Below are 26,129 nucleotides of genomic sequence, written 5' to 3'. Positions count from 1 at the left end.
GTAAGCAGAAATCTGGCTTGAAGGCTCCTCATTGATTAATAATTTTATCTTGTGAAGTTAGATCTCTCTGGGAGTAGCTGGGGACTGGTATAGAACGACCTTGCAAAGATGCTGCATCTTGTGTAACCTCATAGAATAGGCTGTAACTCCAGTGCCAAGGAATGTAGTTGGGATCCGAGACAATGTGGCAGAAAGAAACAGAAATAGTTCTCCTTGTGTTGGGTGCCAAAGGCCTGATTAAAAGCAGATCTTGGTAAGTTATCATACCAAAAGTTAGGTTATGGAGAGGGTGACCAGATTTTCCTGAAGGAGAATCTGGACCCATGGCCCACACCCCCAGGACCACCCAGTTCCACTCGATTCATGCCCTGTCCCACCCCCATCCCCACTCCCCCTTAACCGGTTTGTGCAAGCAGCAGACTATGGACTTTTCCTCCAGGAACTTGTCCAAATCTCTTTTAAAACCAGCTACATTAACCTTATATATTTATTTTATTTTTAAATGCAGCATTTAAATAAATTTAATTTTAAATTAACACCACTTAAGGCTCATTATTGGCAGTTTATTTCAAGACGCATAACAAAATTCTGGATCAGATCCTTTTCCTTCCATTTTTAACTGTTAAAGAGAACTGCTTTCAAGAAGCGACCCCCCTCCCCCCCTCCCTTTTATTTTCATTTTGACTTTGATGTAATTTTGAATCTTCCCCTCCCCCAGTGCTATTGTATCAACTTTGTCCATATCTTTGTCCGATCTTCATGTTGCCCTGTTTTACTTTTTATTTTATTATTACTATTACTCTTTTTTAAACTCCAATTTTAACAATTGTAAACCATCCAGATATTTGTTTGATGGTTGGTATATCAAACTGTAAATAAACTTGGAATTAGCACCTGCTTAAACAATGAATTTACTTCTATTCATCATTTCTATAGTGCTGAAAGGCATATGCAGCGTTGTACCTTTAGCATTCAATAGACTGTAAGCTCTTCTAAGCAGGGGCTTTCTAATTTGGACAGACAGACAGGAAGCCTTAGGGTTAGGGAAATTCTGGCAGAAGGAATGATACAATGGGTAAAGGTATCTGACAGTAAGTGGGAGTTAAGAGTTAAAAAAGTTTTAAAAAAGTGGGCTTTTATCTTGGATTTGAATACTGCTAGAAACAGTGCATGATGTATTGATTCAGGCAGTCTGTTCCAGGCATATGGCACAGCAAGAAAGAAGGGACGGAGTCTGGAGTTGGCAGTGGAGGAGAAAGGTATAGATAAGAGGGAGGGGAGGAGCATAGGGGAAGATAAGTAAGGAGAGATATTGAGGGGCTACAGGGTGAATGCACTTGCAAGTGAGTAAGAGGAGTTTGAACTGTATTCGGAAACAGATGGGGAGCCAATGAAGTAACTTGTGAGGGGTAATGCAAGCATAGTGGCTCTTATAGAATACGTTGTGCAGCAGCATTTTGAATGGATTGTAGGGGTGAGAGATGGATGCGTGCAAGACCTGAGAGATGTTGCAATAGTCTTAAGTGTAAGATGATGAGAGCCTGGATAAGGGTTTTGGTAGTGTGTTCAGAGAGGAAAGGTCGGATTTTGGTAATATTATAGAGGAGGAAGTGACAGGTTTTAGTGGTTTGTTGTATCTGATCAGAGAAGTAGAGAGAGGAGTCAAAGATCAACCCCAAAGTTGTGAGCTGACAAGACAGGAAGGAGGAGATTGTTATCCACAGAAATAGAGAATGGCAAGAGGGGGGTGGGGGGGAGTGAGTTTAGATGGAAAGATAAGGAGTTCAGTTTTAGCCATATTCAGTTTGAGATGGTGGTGAGACATCCAAGAGGCAATGTCACACAGGCGGGCTGAGATTCGGGCCTGAATGCCTGTAGAGATATCTGGTTTGGAGAGGTAGATCTGGGAGTCATAGGCACAGAGGTGATATTGAAAACTATGGGAGATCAGTGTACCGAGAGAGCGGGTATATGTGGAGAAGAGAAGAGAGCCCAGGATGGAGCCTTGAGGTATGCTGATAAGACAACGGGATGTCAGTGGAAGAGGATCTATCATAACATACACTGAAAGAGATAGAAAGAAAACCAGGAGAGAACATAACCCTGGAATCCAACAGAACAGTGAGAACAGTGTCAAGGTCAAAGACAACAGACAGATTGAGAAGCATAAGGATAGAGTAGAGGCCATTGGATTTGGCCAGAAACAGGTTGTTAGAGACTTTAGCAAGGGTAGTTTCCATAGAAAGGAGAGGGTAAAAGCCCAATTGAAGCGGATCAAGAATATCATAAAAAGACAACGGAGGTGAATAGCACATTTGAGTAGTTTGGATAGGAAGGGGAGGGGGGAGATGGGGCAGTAGTTGGAGGGGGATGCAGGATCCAGTGAGAGATTTTTGAGGAGAAGTGTAACTACGGAATGTTTGAAGACAGCAGGAACTGTTGCAGTGGAGAATGAAAGGTTGAAGAGGTGACAGATGGGAGGAATGAGTGTGGGAGCGATGGCTCTGAGTAGGTGGGTAGGAATCAGATCAGAGGAACAGGTAGTGGGTTTGGAGGAGAGAAGGTGAGCAGTTTCCTCTTCTGTGACTTTGGAAAAGGAGGTAGGGGAATGGACAGCTGGAAGGGGTGGTGGGGAGGTGACATGGTTGAGAATTTGACGTGGAAGAACTCTAGCATTGCCTGGGGAGAAAGTGAGGAGGGAATAGGAGATGAGGGTACTTTGAGTAGAGAGTTGAGTGTGGCAAAGAGACGGCGCGGGTTGGCACTAAGAGAGTTAGTTCAATTTGAAATGTATGAAGTTGGCATGTGTGTGGGATTTAAGCCAGGCACAGGAGCGCAGGGGTCAACCAGGGCTGGGGTTTGGCACATCTTACAGGATGTGAAATGTGAGATGCAGAATGGAGTTATAGGAGAGGACAAAGGAAGGATGAGAAAATTAAAGTACACAAAGCGCACCGTGTGCTTCTCATCATTCAGACCAAAAACGAACGGCCTCTTTCACAAGGGCTGTTGCCTGGAGGCTTTTGGGCCCTAAAGAAAGCCCCGTGGTCCTTCTGCTCGCCTCACGCGCTCCCTTGCAGCCGCCCTTCGCGCCTTCTCTCGGACGTCGCCACGTCAGACGCTGCGCGCGCCTGTCTTTGGGGTGGGACCTCAGCGCGTTGTAGGAGCTGCTTTGCTACGTAATGCGGGATGTTGCAAATAAAAATCCGGTGGTTTCTGGGCAGTCTTTTCTAACTTGCTATTTCATGAGTTTTTCAGCTCACCCTGGGGGACCACAGTTCTTAAGGCCCCTGTCATCATTGGGAGGGAAGGAGAAGCTTCTGCTTCAAATGCCACTGTTGCTTCTTATCTTGAAGAGCAGGTCGTTGCCTCAGGTACAAACTTAGCTTGTGAGCAAAATCCAGCTTGAGAATGTCATTCTTTTCTTCTTTTACTACTCCTAAGTTGTGTTGGATGTGTCTAATGCGGCAAGAAATGGAAGGTCATGAGACACGCTCAAGTCTCCTTCTTAGGTGTCATCGACTCAGGCAACTTGATGAATTACAGATCTAAAAAGAAATGTTCTGTGCTAGTCCAGCGTCTTCCCCATGGTTCTTTAAAACAGTGTTCTTCAACCACTGGGCCATGGACCGGTGCCGGTCCGCAGGGCCAACATGCGCATCAGACCCCAGACAGTGCTCTTCAGCTGCCAGTCCACGGTGCAATCAATGCGGCATTGTCTTTGGGCCAGTGGTCTTTGGTGCAATCAATGGGTCATTGTCCTTTTCCTCAGTGCTGCACCTGAACCGAAAGCCTTCTCTCTGCAGTCGCAACGTCAGAGGGAAGGCTTCCAGATGAGGCGCGGGATTGGGTGGAAATGGGCAGGGTCTGGCCCACGACTTAGCCCAGTGTTCTTCAACTGCCGGTCCACAAAATAATTATTTTATTTCCGCTGGTCCATAGGTGACAAAAGGTTGAAGAACACTGCTTTAAAACATGTCCAGCCATCTGATTGCAGGTTGCCCTCTTTGCCTGGTTCCTTCAATCTTCCCAAATACGATGTCCACCTCCAATGATCTTTCTCTTCTGACAGTGTGACCAAAATAAAACAGTCATAACTTCATCATTTGAGCTTCTAGTGACATGACTGGTTTGATCTCTTCCAGAATCAATTTGTTAGTTCTGGTGCTCTATAGTAACTTTGAAATCTGTGTGCTAAAATTTTTTATTTGGGAGGGTGTGTTGGAGACAGAGTGGGCATTACTGCACTAACCAGTTAATATCTACATTGCTATGTGCTAACTGGTTAGAGCATGGATATTGTGTCCAAAATAGGTGGCAGTAAGGCTTGCACACAGGGCAGGATTAGTTCGTTGAGGGCCCCTAGGCATACAAGTACACTGGGCCCCCTACCCCACCATGCGCCCAGGCGGAAACAGGAAGCTGCATCAGAGGGAAGCTTTGGGCAAGCAGCACCGCTTGCACAATTACAGTTCCCATTGCCTTTCTTACTCGCGTTGCTTGCTTGTCTTACTTTCCGTCTATGGGGGGGGCCCGCGTTGCCCATCGGGAGGGGGGCACGTTGCAGATCGATGCTGGAGGGGCCCATCGCTGTTTGGAAAAAACAATGTTGATGCCTTCCTTCATCGGGCCCCCCTGATCATTTCGGGCTCTAGGCATGTGTCTACTTGGCCTATTGGTTAATCCTGCCCTGCTGCACAGCCATTTTATAAAATGGGCTGTGCAGTAATGGCATATGGCAACATTAGCCTATAGCAATTAATGCAAGAAAAGAGGCATTTTTTCAGTGGCAAAATGCCTTAAAAGTTACACGGTGATATTCAGTTACAGAACGTAAGAATAGCCTCACTGGGTCAGACCAATGGTCCATCTAGCTCAGTATCCCATCTTCATGGAGGCCAATTCAAGTCACAAGTACCTGGCAAAAACACAAATAGTAGAAGCATTCCATGCCACAGATCCAGAGCAAGCAGTGGCAAATGAGCTTCAACATAGGGAAATGCAAGGTCATGCATGTGGGGAAAAAGAACCCGATGTTCACTTACAAAATGGGGGGGATCACCGCTAGGGGTGAGTAACCTAGAAAGAGACCTGGGAGTGATGGTAGACACAACATTGAAATCGTCGGCGCAGTGCGCCACAGCCTCAAGGAAAGCAAACAAAATGTTGGGTATCATCAAAAAGGGTATCACGACCAGGACGAAGGAAGTCATCCTGCCACTGTATCGTGCAATGGTGCGCCCACATCTGGAGTACTGCGTCCAGTACTGGTCGCCGTACCTCAGGAGGGACATGGCAGTGCTTGAGAGAGTCCAGAGAAGAGCAACTAAGCTAATTAAGGGAATGGAAAACCTCTCGTATACTGACAGACTGAAGGAGCTGGGGCTGTTCTCCCTGGAGAAGCGGAGACTTAAAGGTGACATGATAGAAACCTTCAAGATCCTGAAGGGCATAGAAAAAGTAGACAGGGACAGACTTTTCAAATTATGGGGAACCACAAGTACAAGGGGGTACTCGGAGAAATTGAAAGGGGACAGGTTTAGGACAAACGCCAGGAAGTTCTTTTTCACCCAGAGGGTGGTTGATACATGGAACGCACTTCCGGAGGCTATGATAGGCAGAAACACGTTACAGGGTTTCAAAGAAGGTTTGGATAGGTTCCTAGAAGACAAAGGGATTGAGGGGTATAGATAGGAGTAGAGGCAGATTATAGGGATAGGAGTAAGAGGTAAGTTATAGAAATAGTCAGGGATCACTGCTCAGGCAATAGGCCTGAAGGGCCGCGTGGGAGCGTACCGCTGGGCGAGATGGACCTCTGGTCTGCCTCAGCGGAGGTAACTTCTTATGTTCTCCCATAATTCCAGGAAATCTTCAACAAGACTATGGACTTTTCCTTCAGGAACTTGTCCAAACTTTTTTTTAAAACCAGCTACATTAATCGGTCTTACCACATCCTTTGGCAACGCATTCCAGAGCTTAACTATTCTCTGCATGAAAAAAATATTTCCTATTGGTTTTAAAAGTATTACTCTGTAACTTCAAGTGTCCCCTAGTCTTTGTAAATCTTGATGCAATAAAAAATCGATCCACTTGTACCCGTTCTTGTACTTGTACTCAGGATTTTGTAGACTTCAATCATATCTCCCCTCAGCCATCTCTTTTCCAAGCTGAAGAGCCCTTTCCTCATACGAGAGGAGATCCATCCCCTTTATCATCTTGGTTGCTCTTCTTTGAACCCTTTTTTTTTTTTAGATAAGATCAGAACTGAATGCAATACTCCCGGTGAGGTCGCACTATTGAGTGATACAGAGACATTATAGCATTCTTAGTCTTGTTTACCATTCCTTTTCTAATAATTCCTAGCATCTTGTTTGCTTACTTGGCTGCTGCCGCACATTGGGAGGAAGGTTTCAGCATATACAATGTATCACAGAAAAAAAACATTGGAAAACCATGTAGTCTGGTACCCAACAGAACAGAGCCTGTAGGTACACTTAGAAAGTGAAAGTAGGCATTCTGTTTCAACCCACATCCAAACCCTGCCCCCCCCCCAAGAACACATCTGCTAAATATTGGGTATAAGCCCATTTCTGAAGGTAAACAGTTTCACTTGCAAGCACCAATATCTGTCTTACCGTTCTCTCTGTAATTCCCTCACTTGAGCACTTTGTATTTCTTCTCTACAGCCAACTCTACTCCGTCCTTTCTACTTTGCTGCACCATATTAGAACAAACAGTATTCAAATCCAGACTCAAAGCCCACTTCTTTGAATCTTTTGGTTCCAAACTTCTAAGCACCAATATCTGTCATTATTCCCTTTGTAATTCCCCTGAGTACTATGCAGTGATGCACCTTCTTGTCTAGACTATAAGCTCTTTTGAGCAGGGACTTTCTCTCTGTTTTGATGCATATGTCTAGTAGCGCTATAGAAATGGTTAATAGTAGTAAGAATGGCTTTGAAAATTGTTCGGTTTTGGGGTGAATTTTGTAAAATCTTTCCTGCAAGTGTTTCACTGACTTCTTCAATTGCACCCGGGGATATGAAGGAGACATGCTGAAAGACTTCTTGTATGTGATTTGCACATAATCATCACCAGGCATGTAGTCTGAGCGTAGTTCTGGATGCTTCTAGGGAGTGCTCCGAGAGCCTCTTTTGCCTTTCTAAAACAGGCATCTCTTTGGACAGCTATGAAATTCTCCCCACAGTGACCACTCATCCCTGGCACGGCCCCGACATACTCCAGACACATTCTTTTTACAAGAGACTTTATTTTGTGTGCTGATCACCAGAATACAGTCATATAAAGTGAAAATTCTCCTGATGCCATCTTCTGTATACGAAGCTGACCACCCTCTCTCTCCTCATCATGAGCTGATAATAGCATTTGATGTCACATGCTGCCTCCTAATCTTTTCAGGCAAAGACAATCCCCTCCACTGCTTTCTGACACACATTTCCTTTTTTTTTTTTTTTTTTTGGGGGGGGGGATTATAAAACATTGCTAAACCTCTTGTAAACTGTTCTATTCTTGTGCCATTGCAAATGCAGTACCCAGAGTGGTTTCTCCCTTTAAAAAAAAATTATAGTATTTAATTGCCTTCCTACTTCAAAAAAACCCTCATGTACATAGAAAAGAAAAGATGGACCCTATGAAATTCATAAAAGACACAGCATTGTTTCTTCAGCAGAAATTAAGCAGCACCTCCCATCAGGGGCACCCTTCCTCACTGATTTGAGGTCCCCCCCCTTGCACTTGCTCTGTGGTGAGTACCTAATGCAGGGAATAAAATTCTACAGGATTAACTTCTTTTGAAGGAATTTGGGTAGTTTGTAGGTCATCTTGATGAAGACCTTGATGTGTGGTAATTTCAATTACTGCACACTGGGGATGTGAGGGAGCCTGCAGCCCTCTTGGACTCTGAGTGGCACTAAAGAGGAAGACTGGCATAGCATTACATACAGTTTTCCCCAACAGTGACAAGAGATTTTTTTAATGCGGCCGAGAGATTGTTCGCTGCCTTTGTATTCCTCAGGGATGCAGCAAATTCTCTCTCATGCCAGCTACAGTTCTGGGCTTTTCTGTTCTGTCTCCTTGCTAGTCCTCTACAATCCACGTCAATATTTTATACACAGCCATGAAATTTTGTTCCATTTGCTGGTCTCCATACCTAAAGAAAGATATAACCCTGCTGGAGAGGGTGCAGAGGCGAGCCACGAAACTAATAAAAGATATGGAAAATTTGAGCTACAAGGAACGCCTAGGAAAACTGGGACTGTTCACCCTCGAAAAGAGGAGGCTGCGAGGGGATACGATAGAGACTTTTAAAATATTAAAAGGATTCGACAAAATAGACCAAGAAACATCATTATTCACTTTCTCAAATGTGACACGGACAAGAGGTCATGGACTGAAACTGAGTGGCAGCAGGCTCAGAACAAATGTCAGGAAGTTCTGTTTCGCACAGCGAGTGGTGGACGCTTGGAATGCTCTCCCGGAGGAGGTTGTGACGGAGACTTCCATTCTAGGATTCAAGCGCAAGTTGGATTCACACCTTCTTGCAAATCACATTGAGGGATACCGGTAATCAAGGTCTCCATCAGGGAGCACCTAGCTTGGCCTCCGCGTGTGCGGGTCGCCGGACTAGATGGACCTAGGGTCTGATCCGGTGAAGGCGTTTCTTATGTTCTTATGTAGCCATGAAATTTTGTTCCATTTGCTTAAGAACACAGAGGGTAAATTCTGATCCCAAGGGATAAAATCTCCAGGAATATTCTCCCTCCTCCTGCACTTTACTTATTTACAGCTGTAACACAGCCTTAGTTCAGTGCTCCTAGGGAAATCTGTTTTGTGAAAATCTGAACCTAGTGGCATTTGAATGCTGCACAAAAATTTTGTATTAAAACATACTTTTACAATGACAGCATCCGGACATATGCATGAACCCTTGAGTTCAGAGTAAGTCTTTAATATCAGACAAATGAGCAATGGTAGCATTCCCACACTACAGCAGATATGAACAATATTGATGAACAGCTGGTTATCAAATACAAATTCCACTTTGATTGCACTGAAGAAAAATATAACCCAAAAGGAGAGTGTGGTCAGGAGGACATGTTCCCCTCAGAACTCGAACTGAGCTATTACTTTCCCACTATCTGACTTGGTAGCAATTCATAGCTACAGATTAAAAATATCCAATGACTGAATGCTGTATGTATAAAAATGAGATTTTAATAAGTTGAGAATATAAGGAGATGGGGAGGGGATAACACAAAAACTAATGGTTATAAGTGTTTTGGATATTGGGCAACTGTAATCAGTTGTCATTCTGTTATGTTCTTGCGTAATAATTTTCATAAGTAAAAAAAAATAGATTTCTTGGGGACTAACCAGGTGGATCAGTGGCATGTGGAGGCCTAAGTTTGATTCACATGGGTTGGGAATTATGTGAAACCAGTGCTCAAAATCCTAGTGGAGCATGTTTCAGTCTTTGCTCAAGGATGACACCTATAGGCTATGCATATGGGATACTGAAGGAGGCTTTAGTCTGCAGCCATGTCTACCATTGCAATGACTGCGCCAAGGAGAGGGGAGAGATCTATAAAAAATATGGAAAAAACACTGTTATAAATGAATCCCCTCCCCCCCTTTTATGAAGCTCTTATAGAATTCCTATGAGCATCAGAGCTTTTACCACCACAACCTGCAATAAAAAAAAACAGGGGGGAGTAAGTCTCAAGAAGTGAGGCCAGTTCCCTCTGAGCTAGAAGCCCAAACTAGCAGGAGAAAACTACTAGCCTCAAAAAAATAAAACCTAAAAAAAGATTTATATGAGCCTGGATCATCTTTAGATGGGGGTCCAAGCTGAATGCCAGCCTCTGTACTTCAACTCTTCGCTATCTGTGGAGATAATAATGGGGCCAGTGCTCAACCATCTAACTCTTAATTCCCTACCGACAGCAGTGACAGGCTGGAAGCACTGGCAGTGCACACATACATAGAAGCTTAGCCTTTAACTAAAGGAGTTCCACCTCGTGCGTCTCTAGAAGCTGCTAGACAGATAGAAACACTAATATATTCTCTTATACTTGCAATATAGAATACAAAAGCTTGTTTATCCATAAAGGAATTACATGGGGGAGGGGAGTGGAACAGAACATACTGATGTCAAAATTGCTTTCTGGTTGATGAAAGCCATCCTTCTAGTCTCTTCTACTCCCACTTCCCTTTTCTCCAGCCTTGTCCTTCCCTAGCCTTCTGCTCTATGTATTTAACTTAACAAGGCTTTTTCTGCCTGACCAACAAGAATCTAACCCTTTCACTGATGCTGCAAAATCAAAACCCTCCATCACAATCTGGTTCAATAAGATGGGACAGAGATTGTAATTAAATTGGGACAAGATGGGACGAGGGACTGGGATTTATTTTCTCTCCAAAATTAGCAACCATGGGATTGCTCAGACATTATTCTCTACCCCTACAAAGTAACCTACCGACCTCTCAATGCATTTAAACCTGAAAACATATGTGCATACACTCTGAAATCAGAGTCTGCAAGGGGGCATCCCTTCTACATTTCTTCCTTAACACAAACTAAACTTAATTTTTTAAAAGCCCTGAACCATTTCTGCTTATGTTTCAGACCCTGGGTTTGATGGTTTACCAACACATTCTAGCCTAGATCAGGCTTCACACTGCTATCAATATATTACGTGTTTCAGGCACTGCGAATACAGGAATAATGTACAATTAAACATGGTGTGGGAGGGCAGAAATGGTCCTCAGTCAGCTAAAATATAATCAAAATGATTTCTGGTTCCAAACCTGACATTAACTGTCAGTCAAGTTCTGTTGTCATGTGACTCAGTGTAAAAGGCAGACATGACAAGTCACCTCATTTGCATCATCCCATCACATGAGAGAAACCAATCTGTATCTTGAATCGTTAGCAGATTGCTATACTAAGGAGGGGAAAAGGGTAATAGCAGAATCCTCTGAGAGGGCAAGGATCCATTTAGCCTTTTCTTCTTACGCATGTTGGCCATCTCTAGGATATGCAGCTTTCTGTACTGCCTTTAAAAACATGTCCAGTGCTAGTTTGAATGCATGCACTTTGTATGTTTCTATTGCATGGTGCCCCTTCTCTAAAACTGATATTATTCAGGATTCAATAGATGCTCCCCAGCCCAGACTCCATCAGATCAAATAACGCTACCCATTTTAAGAAAGGTGGAAAGATGATGGAGCTGATGTGTCTTTTCTGACTGACCATAAAGTGCTCCTTTCAAGCTGGTCCTTTAGCTCTAAGCCCCAGACCAGTTGGTAACATCTACTTCACTTTCAAATGGCCACAACAGAAAACAATTTTGACATCACGTTCCCACTGCTCTTAAAAGCAGATCACATTTACTTTTGCTTTGCCACTTGGAAGGTTACTGAGTGCTGATGTGAGTTAATGTTTGAAACAACCAAAACAAGGAATGATCTCCATTATTTCACCATTTAAGAAAAATAACAAGATATGTAATTAGACTTGTCCTGAACTGTCCAGGTGCTAAAGCAAATGTAAATAAACCTGCTTCAAAATACAAAGAATTTGCTTTAGCTGTTTCAGAATCATACATCGACTGCATAGACATTTTCATTTGCTTGCTGGTGCAAAGAAAGATTGCTTGAAATGTGTAATGGTTACAAAAATTCAGCTATCCCAAGGGTAAAATCCTTTGGCTTGTCTTCCTTCTAATCGCTATCACTCTTTTCCGCTAAAACCGCATCTGTGTCCTCTGAGATCTCCAGCAGGGTGTTCCCATCGGGGCTCTCTCCTCTCAGAAGGTCTGCATTCTCGCCTTCCTCTCCTCCTACCTCCACCATCTCTGTGGCCTGCACTTCCACCTCTCCTTCTCTTATCTTCTTCACATAGAAGGTGAACGGGGGCACCTTGTAGACTGCGGTCTTGGACCTGGCATACACTGTGTGGTCTGGGGTGAAAGATTTCCTCAGTTTGTCCCGGGAACTCTTTATCTTCTCTCTCCTTTCTGTAGTCACTATTTTTGTGCCTAGCTTATTCATCCTCTTTTCAATATTGTGCCTGGTTTTCTCCAGGTTCTGCTTGGTTTTCTCCAGATTCTCTTTGGTTTTCACTTTGGTCTTCTCCATTTTCTCCTTGGAGAAGGCCTTCTTGAAATCGTCCACTCTCCTCAGGCCACTTCTTTTGATGCGTGCAGCCTTGGACTCTTCAATGATCTCTTCTATCTCCACCTCCTCATCAGAAGACAGCTGGATCCGTTCCTCTTCCACATGCTCTTCTTCTTCCATGTTGGCATCTCCTTCTTCCTCATGTTTTTCAGTTTCTTTCAAAGATTTGCTTACACTCAGCTTTGAGGGAAGCTTCACTTCATCCTGAAAGACACAGAATGAAACATTAGTCAATGTAAACAAAAGTAATCAAAATCATTGTCTGAACAATCACACATTTCAATAAAGTCCTAGTACTGCATATATTTTACCCTTGCTTTCTTCAAGTCCCTTCCCTAAGAAATTGAGTCTTGCAGCTCGATTCATTTACCTGGAGGGTCATCTCTGCTGCAGACAACAGAACCACAGGATAGTCTAATCAGCCATCACCACCTCTTTATTAAACCATGTTAAACACTAATGTGTGCTTCACTCAGGGATAAAAAGGCTTACCGCAAAACACACTAATGCATTTTGTGGTAGTTTATCTGTCAATGTAAACTAATTGTCTGCCATTAATTTTGTTGCATTTTTTTGGGTATGGAAGCATTATCTAGCTAATTTGATCTGATTAGCACGTGCTAACTGGATAATATGGTCTTAAGGCCTCTTGCTACCTCTTAAATAGGATACAATATATGCTACCACATTATTTTTTTTGCAAGTCCTCTGTGCAAATGGAAAAATTAGTGCAGGATCTGCACAAATAAACCTAGAATCATGATGGCAGATAAAGGCCAAATGGCCCATCCAGTCTGCCCATCCGCAGTAACTATTTTCTCTTCCTCTCTCTTAAGTGATCCCACGCCTTCTTGAATTCAGACACAGTCTTTGGGCTAGATGCACTAAAGATACTGACTCGAATCGCTGTTGGCCGATTTTCCAGCAGCGATTGATGCACTATCAAGTTTGCATGGAAATGATTTGCACAGAGATGCAAATGCGACCGATCAATTGCTCAGTGAGTGATTGACACATGCACAGAGCCCTAACAGCAGTGACACTGTCACTGTTAGGGCTTTTTTTAAATGGCACAGATGCTGTGTGTGTGTTATACACGCACAATCTATCCCATTAAAAATAAAGAAACCATCCCCTCTGCACCAGGCACCCCCGAGCCACTGTCCCTCCCCCAAAATGGCAGGAGGGATGCCAACTCCCTCCTGCCACGAAGGACCTCCAGCACCAATCACCCCCACCACCCACCCCCTACCCTCTCCCCCCAAAAAAAAGGTTTCAGATTTATTTAAAATTTGATATCGCTTATAAAATTTCTAAGCGATGTACATGGTAAAAATAGGGCTATAGTATTACAAATTAAAACAGACAAAATCAGATGAGAACTAACCTGATACAAAAGGGACAGGGGTAGAACTACAATAATTATAGGAAAGAAACAAATATGGGAAATACAATTAGGTTAACAAAGGAAATGTCTGGAGCTTCCTGTAATTTCGAAGGAATGATTCTATTTCCTTGACGAATGAGGAGCTTGGAGCAGAGATTTAATCTTCAAAGGCATCTTTGTACAAGTTTCAAGTTTCTTGTATATTTGATTAATCGCTTACTCAAATTTCTAAGCGATGTACATATCTTTAAAATTACAAATAATAAAGTGGACAGCAAAACAAATAGACACTAAACAAACATAACAAATAGAAAAGAAGACAATTATGGTAAAAAAACAATAGGGGGGAAATAAACGATAACCTAAAAAAGGTTATGGAAATAAACTGAAACTCCTAGTCGAGTTGTTTTTTTTTTTTTAAGTATCAAAAGCAACTTTGAAAAGAAAGCTTTTTAGTTAGATCTTAAATTTATCTAAGTTGTTTTCTTCTCTTAGGTATATAGGGAGGGAGTTCCATGTTTGAGGAGCTGTGACAGAAAAAATAAAATGCCGAGTGTATTAATAACATTAAGTGAGGGCGTAACTAATAAATGCTGATCGATAGACCTCAGTGATCTGGTTGGGGTATAGGGAATCAATGATTTGTAGATGAAAGCTGGAGTTTTATATAACAGAGACTTCAGAGAGCTCTTCGGGGATGCCCACTTCTTCCTGCCACTGGAGGTCCCCCTCAGCCCCCACTCATACCTTTTAAGTTGGGGTGCTCAGTCCCTTCTTCTCCGAAACCACCAAGTCTACAATGCTAGGCCTTCCTCTCCCCTGGCATAAAGCCCTGACTGGCTTAGACGCCTCAGGCCCCTCCCCTTGGGAGACAATCTGGGACTTCTTTAGGCTCCTTCCTCTGTATCCCAGACACAAAGGGTAGGAGGCTAAGGCCCTGATATGCTCAATTATCCCTCCTGCCATTTGTTTCAGGTTCGGCTTGACCAATCAGGGCCTTGGGCGTCCGGTGGCAGGAGGGAATGGGTGTTGCTAGAGATGTTTCTCTCCACAGGCTACAGATTTTCAAAAAGAAAAAAAAAAAACAGGCTACAGATTTCCCAGTACATTTGTTGCAGTCCACTTTGTTTTTTGAAACCAATAATCTGGGACCCCTGAGGAAGATGTGTTAATCGAAACACGGACCCTGTTGGGTGGATTTTGAGTGCCATTTACAGAATTTCCCCCTACAGGCCCCTGGGCCTCAGATTTGACCTACTGCCCTATGGATTCTATTGCCAGTGAACATGGTGGGAGATGCACAGGGCCATAGGCTCCCAAGAGCATTCAGAATGGTTTCAGTTTCTCAGAAAGCTCCTTATGACTATCTTACTAATACAGAAATCTCTGCCCGGGCTGGTTCTGTGCCTGTCTCAGCCCATTTGAATTCCTGCCCTTCCACCTCCACTAAATTTCTTGATAGCTGTCTGGGGATTCCCACTCTGTACAGCAGCTGTTATACATCTGTCTTATTGTCTTTGTAGCTGAAGTTTCTAAATCTCCCAAGAATGTCATTTTCCTACAACTAGTCACTATTCAAATCTCATAGTCTTCTGATCTTCCTGATCTCTTGGGCTAAGTCGTTATCATAGGGCAAATATATTCAGAGGCTTTCTAAGGCTTTTTAATTCAGCCAGCTTCTGAGGCACTCAAAATATAAGACTTGCATAGTCAGGCTTTTGCTCAACAGCTGCAATGCTTTACAAAAGCAATCTTGCAAAGGGGAAAAGGAACATTTCTGCACCTGACATCCAGTTCGGACATAGTCCCAGGGAGCCTGGTTTATTTAACCTTGGTTTAAAGAAAGATACACTTTCAATTGTAAAATAAGAGACTAATTCTTTCCTCCTTCCTGAGAGCATCACGTTTTCTTTCAGCTTCCCATCTCCAACAAGCATGATCTTCACTTTTCAAAGGGGTTTTCACAAATTTCTCTAAAAGTCACAGCTGAGTCACCTGGCTAAGTGTAAAGCCAGCCAACATTTGAAACGTGTTGCGAAAGAAGTCGTGGGTGGGAGAGGATGAGGGGAAGTATCTTGATTGTCCAATATAACACAAAAACTAATGGAACTTCTGAGGGAGTACGAGAGGGCACAGAGAAACAGAATATTTTGGCCAAAAAGAATGGGACTGAAACACTGCTGCTGAAATCTCTGAATGACACAAGCTTTTTTAAAAGTCCTATAGCTCTTGTCCTAAAGTCACGTGCCTTACAATCTGCCAAGTCACTATTTGGTTGAATTTTTTGTGTCATTTGAAAGAAGGAAGAGCAAAGGTTGCAAATAAAGAAACAATTCGGGGGAATAGCAACATGGAGGAAACAGCAGGATACTTACTACCCACTTGGAACATGAAAAGGTGAACTCACAAATAACACAAAGAAAGATGAATATATGACATACAGAAACTATAATAATACTATATGTAAATAGATGGTATATCTAGGTAAGCTATACATACTGTATATTTAACTCATATCTCGTAATACCTATACTGAAGCTCACGCAAACTGCTTTGAATTGACTCCCCCAGTCAGTAGCATATAGAAGCTTCCAATAAACATTGTCATGTTTTGTTTTAATTATAACCTATTACGTAACTACACCTTGGGAACAATAATGATATATAATTACATTACATTACATTAGTGATTTCTATTCCGCTTGTACCTTGCGGTTCAAAGCGGATTACATAAGAAGAAGCTGGACATTTCCAGGAGGGTACATGACATTTAGGGTAAGACATAGTTACAGAATGAGTATAGACTTGGTAACATTGGATGAGAGCAGTTATATTACATTACATATCAAATCTTTTTCCGGTTTTTGGTCGGTTGAGGATTTGGTGTCAGGGAGTGGGTAACCTGGTCGGTGTATGTGGAAGAGGAGATTAGGTGTTATGAATATGCTTTTTGAAAAGTAGCGTTTTGAGTTCTTTGCGGAATGCTTTGAAGTCAGATGTTGAGGTTAATAATCTGGTTATGGAGGGTTCGAGTTTTGCTGCATGCGTTGCTATGAGGTTATCGTAAAGCTTTTTACAACAACTATATTATCATCACAATATTATAATTATTATATCAATTATTACAATATATAAATAGTGCTCAGACCCACAACCTATCATGTTCAAGTGTATAAAACAAAGCACAGGTTGCCATCAGACCATCATAGCACTATTAATGTCTGTACCACCATATATCATAGTAACCTCACTCTGTAATAAATAACACAGTGACTTGTCTCTTTATGGTGGAAAACTCGCAGTTGATGGTCACGTAACACGCATCTTGTTAAAAAGCTCCTGGAAGCCGAAAAACACAAGTCCCCCTTCGACTCGAGTTTCGCGACAAGCATGCTTCCTCAGGAAGGGATTATCTTGAATCAGCTCCTATGGAAAGAACAACCCACACTGCTCCGACCAGATGTCTGATATGTGGGCTATAAGTGTAATAAATAAATAAAACTGAGAGCAAAAGAACAAAAATGCATATAGGAGAGAAAAAATGGAACTTCAGAGAGTGATGGTAAATGGTACCCCATCCAAAACATCGAATGTGACCAATGGAGCACCACAGGGCTCGGTCTTGGGTCCAATCCTATTCATAAGTGATATGACCCAAGGAATCAGAGGAAAAATATCATTGTTCGCCGACGCCGCCAAACTGTGCAACATAGTAGGTAAAAGCACTATGCCTGACAATGTGACACAGGACCTACTACTATTAGAACAATGGTCATCGACTTGGCAGCTTAACTTCAATGCTAAAAAATGCAAAGTGATGCACCTGGGTAAAAGAAGTCTGTGCAGGACTTACACGTTAAATGGTGAGACCTTAGTTAGGACCACGGAAGAACGGGATTTAGGAGTAATCATTAGTGATGACATGAAAACTGCCAATCAGGTGGAAAAGGCTTCCTCTAAGGCAAGGCAAATGATGGGTTGTATCCGTAGAGGTTTTATCAGCAGGATGCCAGAGGTCATAATGCCACTGTACAGATCCATGGTGAGACCTCATTTGGAATATTGTGTTCAATTCTGGAGACCACATTACCGGAAAGATGTGCTGAGAATGGAGTCAGTTCAGCGGATGGCCACCAGGATGGTCTCGGGGCTCAAAGATCTTCCGTATGAAGTAAGGCTGAATAAATTGCAGCTGTACTCACTTGAAGAACGAAGAGAGGGAGGGGACATGATCGAGACATTTAAATACATCACGGGTCGTATCGAGGTGGAAGAGGATATCTTCCGTCTTATAGGACCTTCTTCCACCAGAGGGCATCCGCTGAAAATCAGGGGAGGGAAATTTCATGGTGACTCCAGAAAGTATTTCTTCACTGAGAGGGTGGTCGATCATTGGAATGAACTCCCACGGCAGGTGATTGAGGCCAACAGCGTATCAGATTTCAAAAATAAATGGGATATTCATGTGGGATCTCTAATGAGGTAAGGGCAGGGGGTGGTGAGCAAAATCAAAGAGAAGGGTCAATAGAGTGGGCAGACTTGATGGGCTTTGGCCCTTTTCTGCCGTCATGTTTCTATGTTTCTACTAAACAAATACTTCCTTTCACCAAAGAAAGGGGTAAATAAAGACCAGTGTTGGCTGACAAGGGTAGAAATGGGAGTGGGGTAGTGGAGAAATAGCTGAGTACCAAGGGACTGGCTCCTTGTCACCCTGGGAAAGTCACTTAACCTTCTATTGCCCCAGGTACAAAAAAAATTAGGGACATAGAAAATAGCTTAATGTAATAGGCAAAGCGCATTGGTTGACACGAGAGTATTTGGATCATCGAACAATGCCAAGGAGGCAGATGGGATCCATCCAAAGATATGAAGTCATTTTACAGAGGTTCTGGTGGGTCTGCTTGGAGATGGGAATTGTCCATGCAACTGGAGAGGGATGGAGTTTGTCCCTATTCATAAAAGTTAATGCAAACTACAAACTGGCTTTCTGACCTCAATGGTGGGAAACTAATGGAGGGGAAAAGACCAGGCCAACGATATGCAGTGGGAAATTGTGTCAATCAAACCAGATTGAGTTTTTTCCAACCTTGTGACCACAGAATTAGATCAAGGATGTGTGCTGGATGTGATTTACTTGGATTTCAGCAAAGCTTTTGATACCGTCCTGGGTAAGAGGTGCAGAATGGCTTAGAATCTGCTTGTGTGATAGTTTTCAATGGGAAGTGGTAAATGGAACTCACTCAGAGAAAAGAAAAGTGATTAGTGGAGTTCCTCAGGTTCTGCTCAATGTTTGTATGAGAGAAGGAAAGTTTGGCTTTTTCAGATGATAGAAAGCAGTGGTGTAGCCAGATGTGCCAATTTGTGTGGACTTGAGCCCAAAGTGTGTAAGCAAACACTATTCCCTCCCTCCCCTCTACATGACTCCAAATACCATAAACACCTAAGCAAGTGAGAACTCCCTAATCCTACCACCTGTACTTACTCATGACTTGGCAACCTTTTTTAAATACAATGACCTCCCACTGCTTGAAGTTGTGTTTTATTAGGTAGACCTTAATTTTTTTCTTTGCAGTCCTGGGAGGGGGAGTGGGGGGGAGGGTAGTTAGTTATGCAGTTTTTCTTCTATTATAACTGTATCTAAAATACAGTTGAATTCACTTAATTATTCTAAGATAGGTTTACTTTTATATTTATATGTTATACATGATTACTTTTACATTCATCTATTGTACATGATTGTTTCACTATTTTATTTAATAAAAATTATTGTAAGTAAGATACACAGCAAAAAAGCAGAGATTCATGCATTTGGGAAACAGAGAGTCCAAAGCAGTACTGCATATTGGGAAGTAAAGAAGTGATTCCTAGGGGAATTCTAACCCAAAAAATGTGTTGAAAATCAAAGGTGTACGCTGTATGTCTATTAGCTGGAACTTTTCTTTATAGTTCTTTGCTCACTATGGGCCTGATATTCAAAACAATTTAATTGGCACTGATTTGTCATTTTTTCCTGCCTGGGGGTCGTATGCAGATGACATTCAATTTTATTTTCCTTTAAAAGATTCTGTCAATGAGACTATATCTTTCCTCTCTTATATATTTGCAAATGGTTAGGTCTTAAATGTCAGCTAACAAATTAAAGCTTAACATTGCTAAGACTGAGGCTCTCTTTTTGACATAGAAGGTTGTTCCTACTTCCTTTCCCAGCTCAGTTCAGATTGATAACACTAAAATGGAAATTTTAAGAGATTGTAAATGTTTGCAAATTATGCTGGATTTTGAATTATCATGTAAATCTTAAAAAGAGATTATTTCTTGCCTTAATAATATCTTTTCCAATAGATAGGAATGGTATGCTGAACCTTAGGGTACTCTGTCCATTCTCATGAGCATACTGCAGAAAGATGTCAGTCACAGCTTTTGAAACCTCCTCCTTCTGCAAGGAGTCTGCTGCCCCCTTCAGTTCGTTCCAAAGCATGCAAGAGCTCTAAAGTAAAAGACAGACACTGGGAATTCCCTGAAATAAAGGTTCATATAACTTTATAACAGTCATTAATGAGAGTGTAATGTATAAATGAACAAACATTACTGCTGAACAGTAAAACACATCAAATAAAAGCAACAGCTTGAATATTAATGGAGCACAATTATTTCTTGAGATTCTATTTACAAACTGATTCTGAACTCATAGTCTGACTGGTGGAGAAGTCCTAGCTATGGAGAAGACCATGAAGCATAAGGCAGAAATAGGCGCATCAGATATTATTGGGTAGGGGGTTCAACACACAGTTCCGATCTACTGGAAAATAACCTAATTTCTTTTTCCAGTGCAATAGGAATGGTATGCTGAATTTTAGGGACGTACCTAAGTACACCCGGAAGTCCTGCGTGGGAGAGATAAGCCTGCTTTCAGTACTGAGGATCCAAAAGCAGAATCCTTCTGCGATGCCACATTCATCCTATAGAATTTAGAGAAAGTGTGTCGGGAGACCATGTTGCAGATCTACATATCTCTTCTGGAGGTTTTGCCCTTGATTCTACCCCACAGGAGGCTACTCCTCTGGTCAAATATGCTGTTAACAATACCGGCGATTATGTGTCACAGACAATGTAGGTGTGTGGAAGAATAAGCTAAGAGAGAGCTAATGCTATCATTCTACCTCCATACAGCAGGGGCTGCCAGACCAAGACTGAGCAGACTACATCTCCCACACTGCACTGGGCTTTACAGCTCAGTGCTGAGCTGCCTTAACAAGGTAACCCTGCTAAGTCAGGGGGCAGGGTTCAGCAGGGATGTGTTTATCTGCCACAGAGGGGAATCATTGGAGAGAGGTTCGCATGAAAGAGAAAAGTCTCTGAAGAAGGAAGGAGTCCCAGGGAAAGAGAAACTTCCCCTTTCCTAGGTGTAGGCTGAGGTAGTCTTGAAAGATTTGGGACATGGACACCATAGGTAACTGATCTCTACTGAAACAGGGTAAGCCAAGCTCATAAGGAGAATAATTGTGGAAGTGACTTAAGGCTATGAAAACTAAGCAATTGTTTGTGCCTTTCCTGAGTCCGTGAAGAAACAGACTAAGGTCTCTAGAAAAATAAAAGCTTTCTTCTTGTTGTACCTTTGTACAGTGGTTGTTTGTGCTGTTTTGAGTGTATGTGGGCAATATATAAAAATCTGCGATCAACTAGACACCTAACCTTGTCTATTCAATATCAACTAGCTAACCTATGGAATGAACTCCCACTGCACTTACACCTATGCAACCACTATCTCAGATTTAGGAAACTATTAAAATCTTTCCTGCTTCAAGAAACCAAATTGACCATGATCTAATTCATAATTTATTTAAGCAATATTCTGTATTATGTTGGTATAACTCACCTCATGTGCTTAAACTCCTAGGTCAACTAACCTAGCTACTAATTTTTGTAATCCGTTCTTTAATTAAATAGGTAAAGGCGGAATAGAAATGTTTGCATTATAATAATAATTTTAGCATCATCAACATAGGCAGCTGCTTATGGTGCCAAATTCTGAAAGGCAAGAGAGCATTTATGCCGCAGTTATTTCTTGGTGCAACTGTCCCTTTGAGTGGCTGGTCCTACAGCAAATACAGCTGGAAAATTCAGTGTGGGGCATTTGAAATGTATATGCTATCAGGTTCCCCTGATACCCCCCTAGGTTTCCATTTCCATGATAAACACAAAGCCTGTACTGGCGGAAACAGAAGGCTGCATGGTTTTCAGGATGTCCCTAATGAATTTGCATACAAGGGCCCACAAGAATGTTCTAGATGCTGCTGCTGCTGCTTCAGGACATACCCCTCGACCATACAGCTGAAGAGGAGGATTTGGATAGAGGTGAGTGGAGGGGGGGTCCACCCTCCAATTACTTTTGTGGGGACCTTCTGCCTCCCTTGCACACCACCTAGGGGTACTCACTGTTCTCAAAAATTCAGCCCTGGTTTGATGCAGTGTGTAACAACCTCTGCAACTGAGACTCTGGTCTCCCTTGGCTACACTGCCCAGTTCCATGAAGCTGCAGAATTTCAGGAGTTCTAGGGTGATAATTAAAGTATTGAGAAGAACTACTCCTACTACTGAGTCCTGGGATGCCCCACTGATCGCTTCCTCATCAGAGTGAAGCCCATTTGCCAGCTGCTCACTGGTTCCTCACTTGAGTCAATTTGCAAGTTTCTGTCCTACTCCCACACTGTCCGGTTTGCTTACCTGTCTTCTGCAAGGCACATATTTAATTTGGCCTGTAATGATTTCACATTCATCAATGTCAATTTCTGCCATTTTCTTAGCGTTACCATATGGATTGCTTTCAACAGAAGTAAAACCCAGATGTCTCAATCCAAACTCCTTTTCTGGAGTCATATGGTACTCCTATGTTTCCCCCTTCTTTGTAAATACTGAACATCATAACTTTTCAAAGAGGTCTGCCTTTCTCCAGTCTCCCTTTTTACAAGAAACACTAAAAGCCAAAAATCTTAACTATATTCCTTTGTTTAGCATTTCCTAAAGAAAGGGAAGGCAACAGACCTAAGGCAGAAAATGACAAGCAACAAAACATTAAACAATCTGCAAAACTTAAGAAAAAGGCCCCTGGGTAAGAGACATGTTCGGATTTTACAAACTAATTTAAGGATGCAGAATTCTGAGTAAGTGAAAGAACGCCCCTTAGTGTAGACATAAAGCAATGCAAGCAAAAAAATGGAGCTTCTTGCAGTCAAGTGGCTTTTCAGTGACCTCTTCAGCCATCAGGTGGCTGCCTTCCCAAAATACCTAAGGATATAATACAGACCAGGCACAATTATCCTTAATCAGCATTCTTTGCATGGGAAATACTTCCATAGAAAAAATTAAGACAAAAAGTAATATTTGGCCATTTGATCTATCTTATGTCCCTCCAGCTCACCACCTTATCTGTTCTAGCTGTTCTGAGTGAGTGGGATGATTTCATACAAACCAATATTACAGATCACTTCAGAGGGAAGTCTGGTGAAGAGTAATACATCTTTATAACCTACAGTCCTCAGACACATCCAGCCAGTCTTATTATCAAGATATGTGTGATTATGGTGTTTCCTCTTAAGAAATTATTATAGTGATTTGATTGATGTTTTTGGAAAATCTTGAAGAATTAAGATTTGTCTTTTGTAAAAATTGAAGATTTTATGTTTTTTAACATGTTGGGGTGTTTTTTTTTAGTATGTATAATGTTTGTTTTAGTAGATTTTATTATGAACGTTCTCTTGTAACTCATTAGGAACATTGGATTATGTGGGATATAAATACAATAAATAAATTTAAATAAATATCTGTAATGGACATGCATGAGGTAAAGTTGCATGCATCATCTTTGTTCTGAATCAGTCTCTGTCTTATATATGTTCAATATCAGTATCCTGAAAACTTGCTTGGGTACATAAGAACATAAGAACATAAGAAGTTGCCTCCACTGGGTCAGACCGAGGTCCATCTTGCCCAGCGGTCCGCTCCCGCGGTGGCCCATCAGGTCCGTGACCTGTGAAGTGGTTTCTGCCTATTTCTATAAACTACCTCTAGTTTCTGCCTATTTCTATAAACTACCTCTAGTTATATCTGTACCCCTCTATCTCCTTATCCTCCAGGAACCTATCCAAACCCTCCTTGAACCCCTGTACAGAGTTCTGGCCTATCACATTCTCTGGAAGCGCGTTCCATGTGTCCACCACCCTCTGGGTAAAAAAGAACTTCCTAGCATTTGTTTTAAACCTGTCCCCTTTCAGTTTCTCTGAGTGACCCCTAGTGCTTGTGGCTCCCCACAGTTTGAAAAATCTGTCCTTATTTACTTTCTCTATGCCCTTAAGGATTTTGAAGGTTTCTATCATGTCCCCTCTAAGTCTCCTCTTCTCCAGGGAGAACAGCCCCAGCATTTTTAACCTGTCAGCGTATGAAAAATTTTCCATACCATTTATTAGTTTAGTCGCCCTCCTCTGCACTCCCTCGAGTATCGCCATGTCCTTCTTGAGGTACGGTGACCAGTATTGAACACAGTACTCCAGGTGCGGGCGCACCATTGCGCGATACAGCGGCATGATGACTTCCTTCGTCCTGGTTGTAATACCTTTTTTGATGATGCCCAGCATTCTGTTTGCTTTCTTTGAGGCTGTCGCACATTGCGCCGATGGTTTCAGTGATGTGTCGACCATCACCCCCAGGTCCCTTTCAAGGTTACTCACCCCTAGCAGTGTTCCCCCCATTTTGTAGCTGAACATCGGGTTCTTTTTCCCTACATGCATGACCTTGCATTTTTCTACGTTAAAACTCATTTGCCACTTTTTTGCCCAGTCTTCCAGTTTCGTTAGGTCCTTTTGCAGATCTTCACAGTCTTCCGTGTTTCTAACCCTGCTGCAGAGTTTGGTGTCATCAGCAAATTTGATAATCTCACATTTTGTCCCTGCCTCCAGATCATTAATAAATATGTTGAACAGTAGGTAGGTGTGTCCTAAGTGAAGTCCATTGGCTTTTTTTTAATGGAACCAACGGGAAAATATATATTTTTTGAAAGGGGGAAGAGGATGCTGCTGTTAGGATTAACCCCCCCTTTTACTAAGCTATGGTAGAGGTTTGTGCCATGACCCGGAGCACTAAATGCTCCAACACTCATAGAATTCCTATGAGTGTCAGAGAATTTAGTGCCTCAGGCCACGGTCGAAACCTCTACTGCGGCTTAGTAAAAGGGATTATATGAATTCTGGGATAACAGGGGACTAGTAAGATAGATGTAAAGTGTATCGGCAGGCCTCTCTGTCCTCATGATGGTCCTGTGTTTTGCCACGTGGCGTCTTCAGGAGCTGTGTTTGCAAGGCTTACCAACATCACAACTTCACCAGTAAACTAAGCATGACTCGAGCAGGGACCCAGGGTTCGGCACAAGCTGGGATCAGCTGACAAGCAGGAAACACACCGTCTACCAGGAAATCATGAAGTTGTGATGTTGGTGAGCCTTGCAAACACAGCTCTTGAAGACGGCAGGTGGCGAAACACAGGGCCATCATGAGGACAGAGAGGCCTGCCGACTGCGTTTAAGAAACTGTGATTTTCACGTGCTAGACTGTTGTGCAACTCTCAGTTTGAAGCCTCTCTGACTAGATGATCTTGGACTAATGAACTCATGAACTAACCGAGATCCCGTTTTGGATAAAAGTAATCACAATGACTAGTATGTGTGTGAAAGTTGGAAAATGAGTGTGAGTGATGGGGATTGGGTTCACTGACTAAATTATTCTGGTATTTATTAATAAATTAAGTATTGGTAAGTTGTAAAAGTACTGTAATGAAATGTGGGAGATCAGATTAAAATTGAATTGATTCAGATACTACTTGTTTGTATTAAATATGTAATAGCTGGTTTTAAGAATTTGAGTTAATAAATACACACAAGAGATATTTACATGACCACCACCTCCACTGTATGCAAATCTCTCATGCATATTCATTGTGGATAGCATCCCTCCTACTCCAACTTCCTTGAAAGGTACGGGGGGTTTGGGGTACCACCGTGATAGGAGAAAGTGAGCATTCCTCCTGACTTTTTGGGGGGGCAAGGCGGAGGGTACGGGATGTTTTGGGGGGTACTTGGTGTGGAAGTGTGCCTTCAGTGGCAGGAGGGAATGGGCATCCCTCCTGCTGATTTTTGCTAGAGTGAGGGGGATTCCCAGTGCAGCATTGATCGGGGTTCACTGGGGTGGGTTTTCTGTTTTTTTTTGGGGGGGGAGTTTTAGATTGCTAAAATCCTTGCTTTTGTTTTATGTATAGCCAAGTGATGTTACTGTATCGATTGCTTGGCAAGTTTGCATGGGGTTTTAGCTAATTTGCATGGCTCAATCGGAAAATGGGCAATCGAGGGGAAAAACATGCTAAAGCTGTCATAACAGGTTTAGCAATGATCGCTGGCTTTAGTGCATCTGGGTCTGAGTTGAGAAACACTGTCACAGCTAGTCAGGTTTTCGGAATATCAACAATGAATATGAAATGACAGCCATTTGCATATATTGAG

General features: G+C 42.3%; 2 protein-coding genes across 4 annotated transcripts in view; one reads left to right on the top strand and one right to left on the bottom strand.

Moving 5' to 3' along the window:
• The first annotated feature begins 3,231 nt into the window (after window positions 1-3,231).
• Window positions 3,232-26,129, top strand: part of ATP6V0A1 (ATPase H+ transporting V0 subunit a1) — a 242,656-nt gene continuing 219,758 nt past the window's right edge. For 2 of the 3 annotated variants that reach the window (XM_033919294.1, XM_033919299.1), the window contains exon 1: window positions 3,232-3,374. In XM_033919294.1, the coding sequence (XP_033775185.1) occupies window positions 3,246-3,374 (129 nt within the window). In that variant the 5' untranslated portion in view covers window positions 3,232-3,245. The remainder of the gene's footprint in view (window positions 3,375-26,129) is intronic. The other variant, XM_033919296.1, reaches the window with a different exon arrangement.
• Window positions 8,943-26,129, bottom strand: part of CAVIN1 (caveolae associated protein 1) — a 53,450-nt gene continuing 36,263 nt past the window's right edge. Inside the window, exon 2 of the mRNA XM_033919301.1 lies at window positions 8,943-12,402. Coding sequence (XP_033775192.1) covers window positions 11,743-12,402 — 660 coding nt within the window. The 3' untranslated portion in view covers window positions 8,943-11,742. The remainder of the gene's footprint in view (window positions 12,403-26,129) is intronic.

The sequence above is a fragment of the Geotrypetes seraphini genome, chromosome 13 (genome assembly GCF_902459505.1).
Source record: "Geotrypetes seraphini chromosome 13, aGeoSer1.1, whole genome shotgun sequence".
NCBI classification, from domain to species: Eukaryota; Metazoa; Chordata; class Amphibia; order Gymnophiona; family Dermophiidae; genus Geotrypetes; species Geotrypetes seraphini.
The sequence above is the reverse complement of the archived record's forward strand: the minus strand, read 5'-3'. Positions and strand labels throughout refer to the sequence as shown.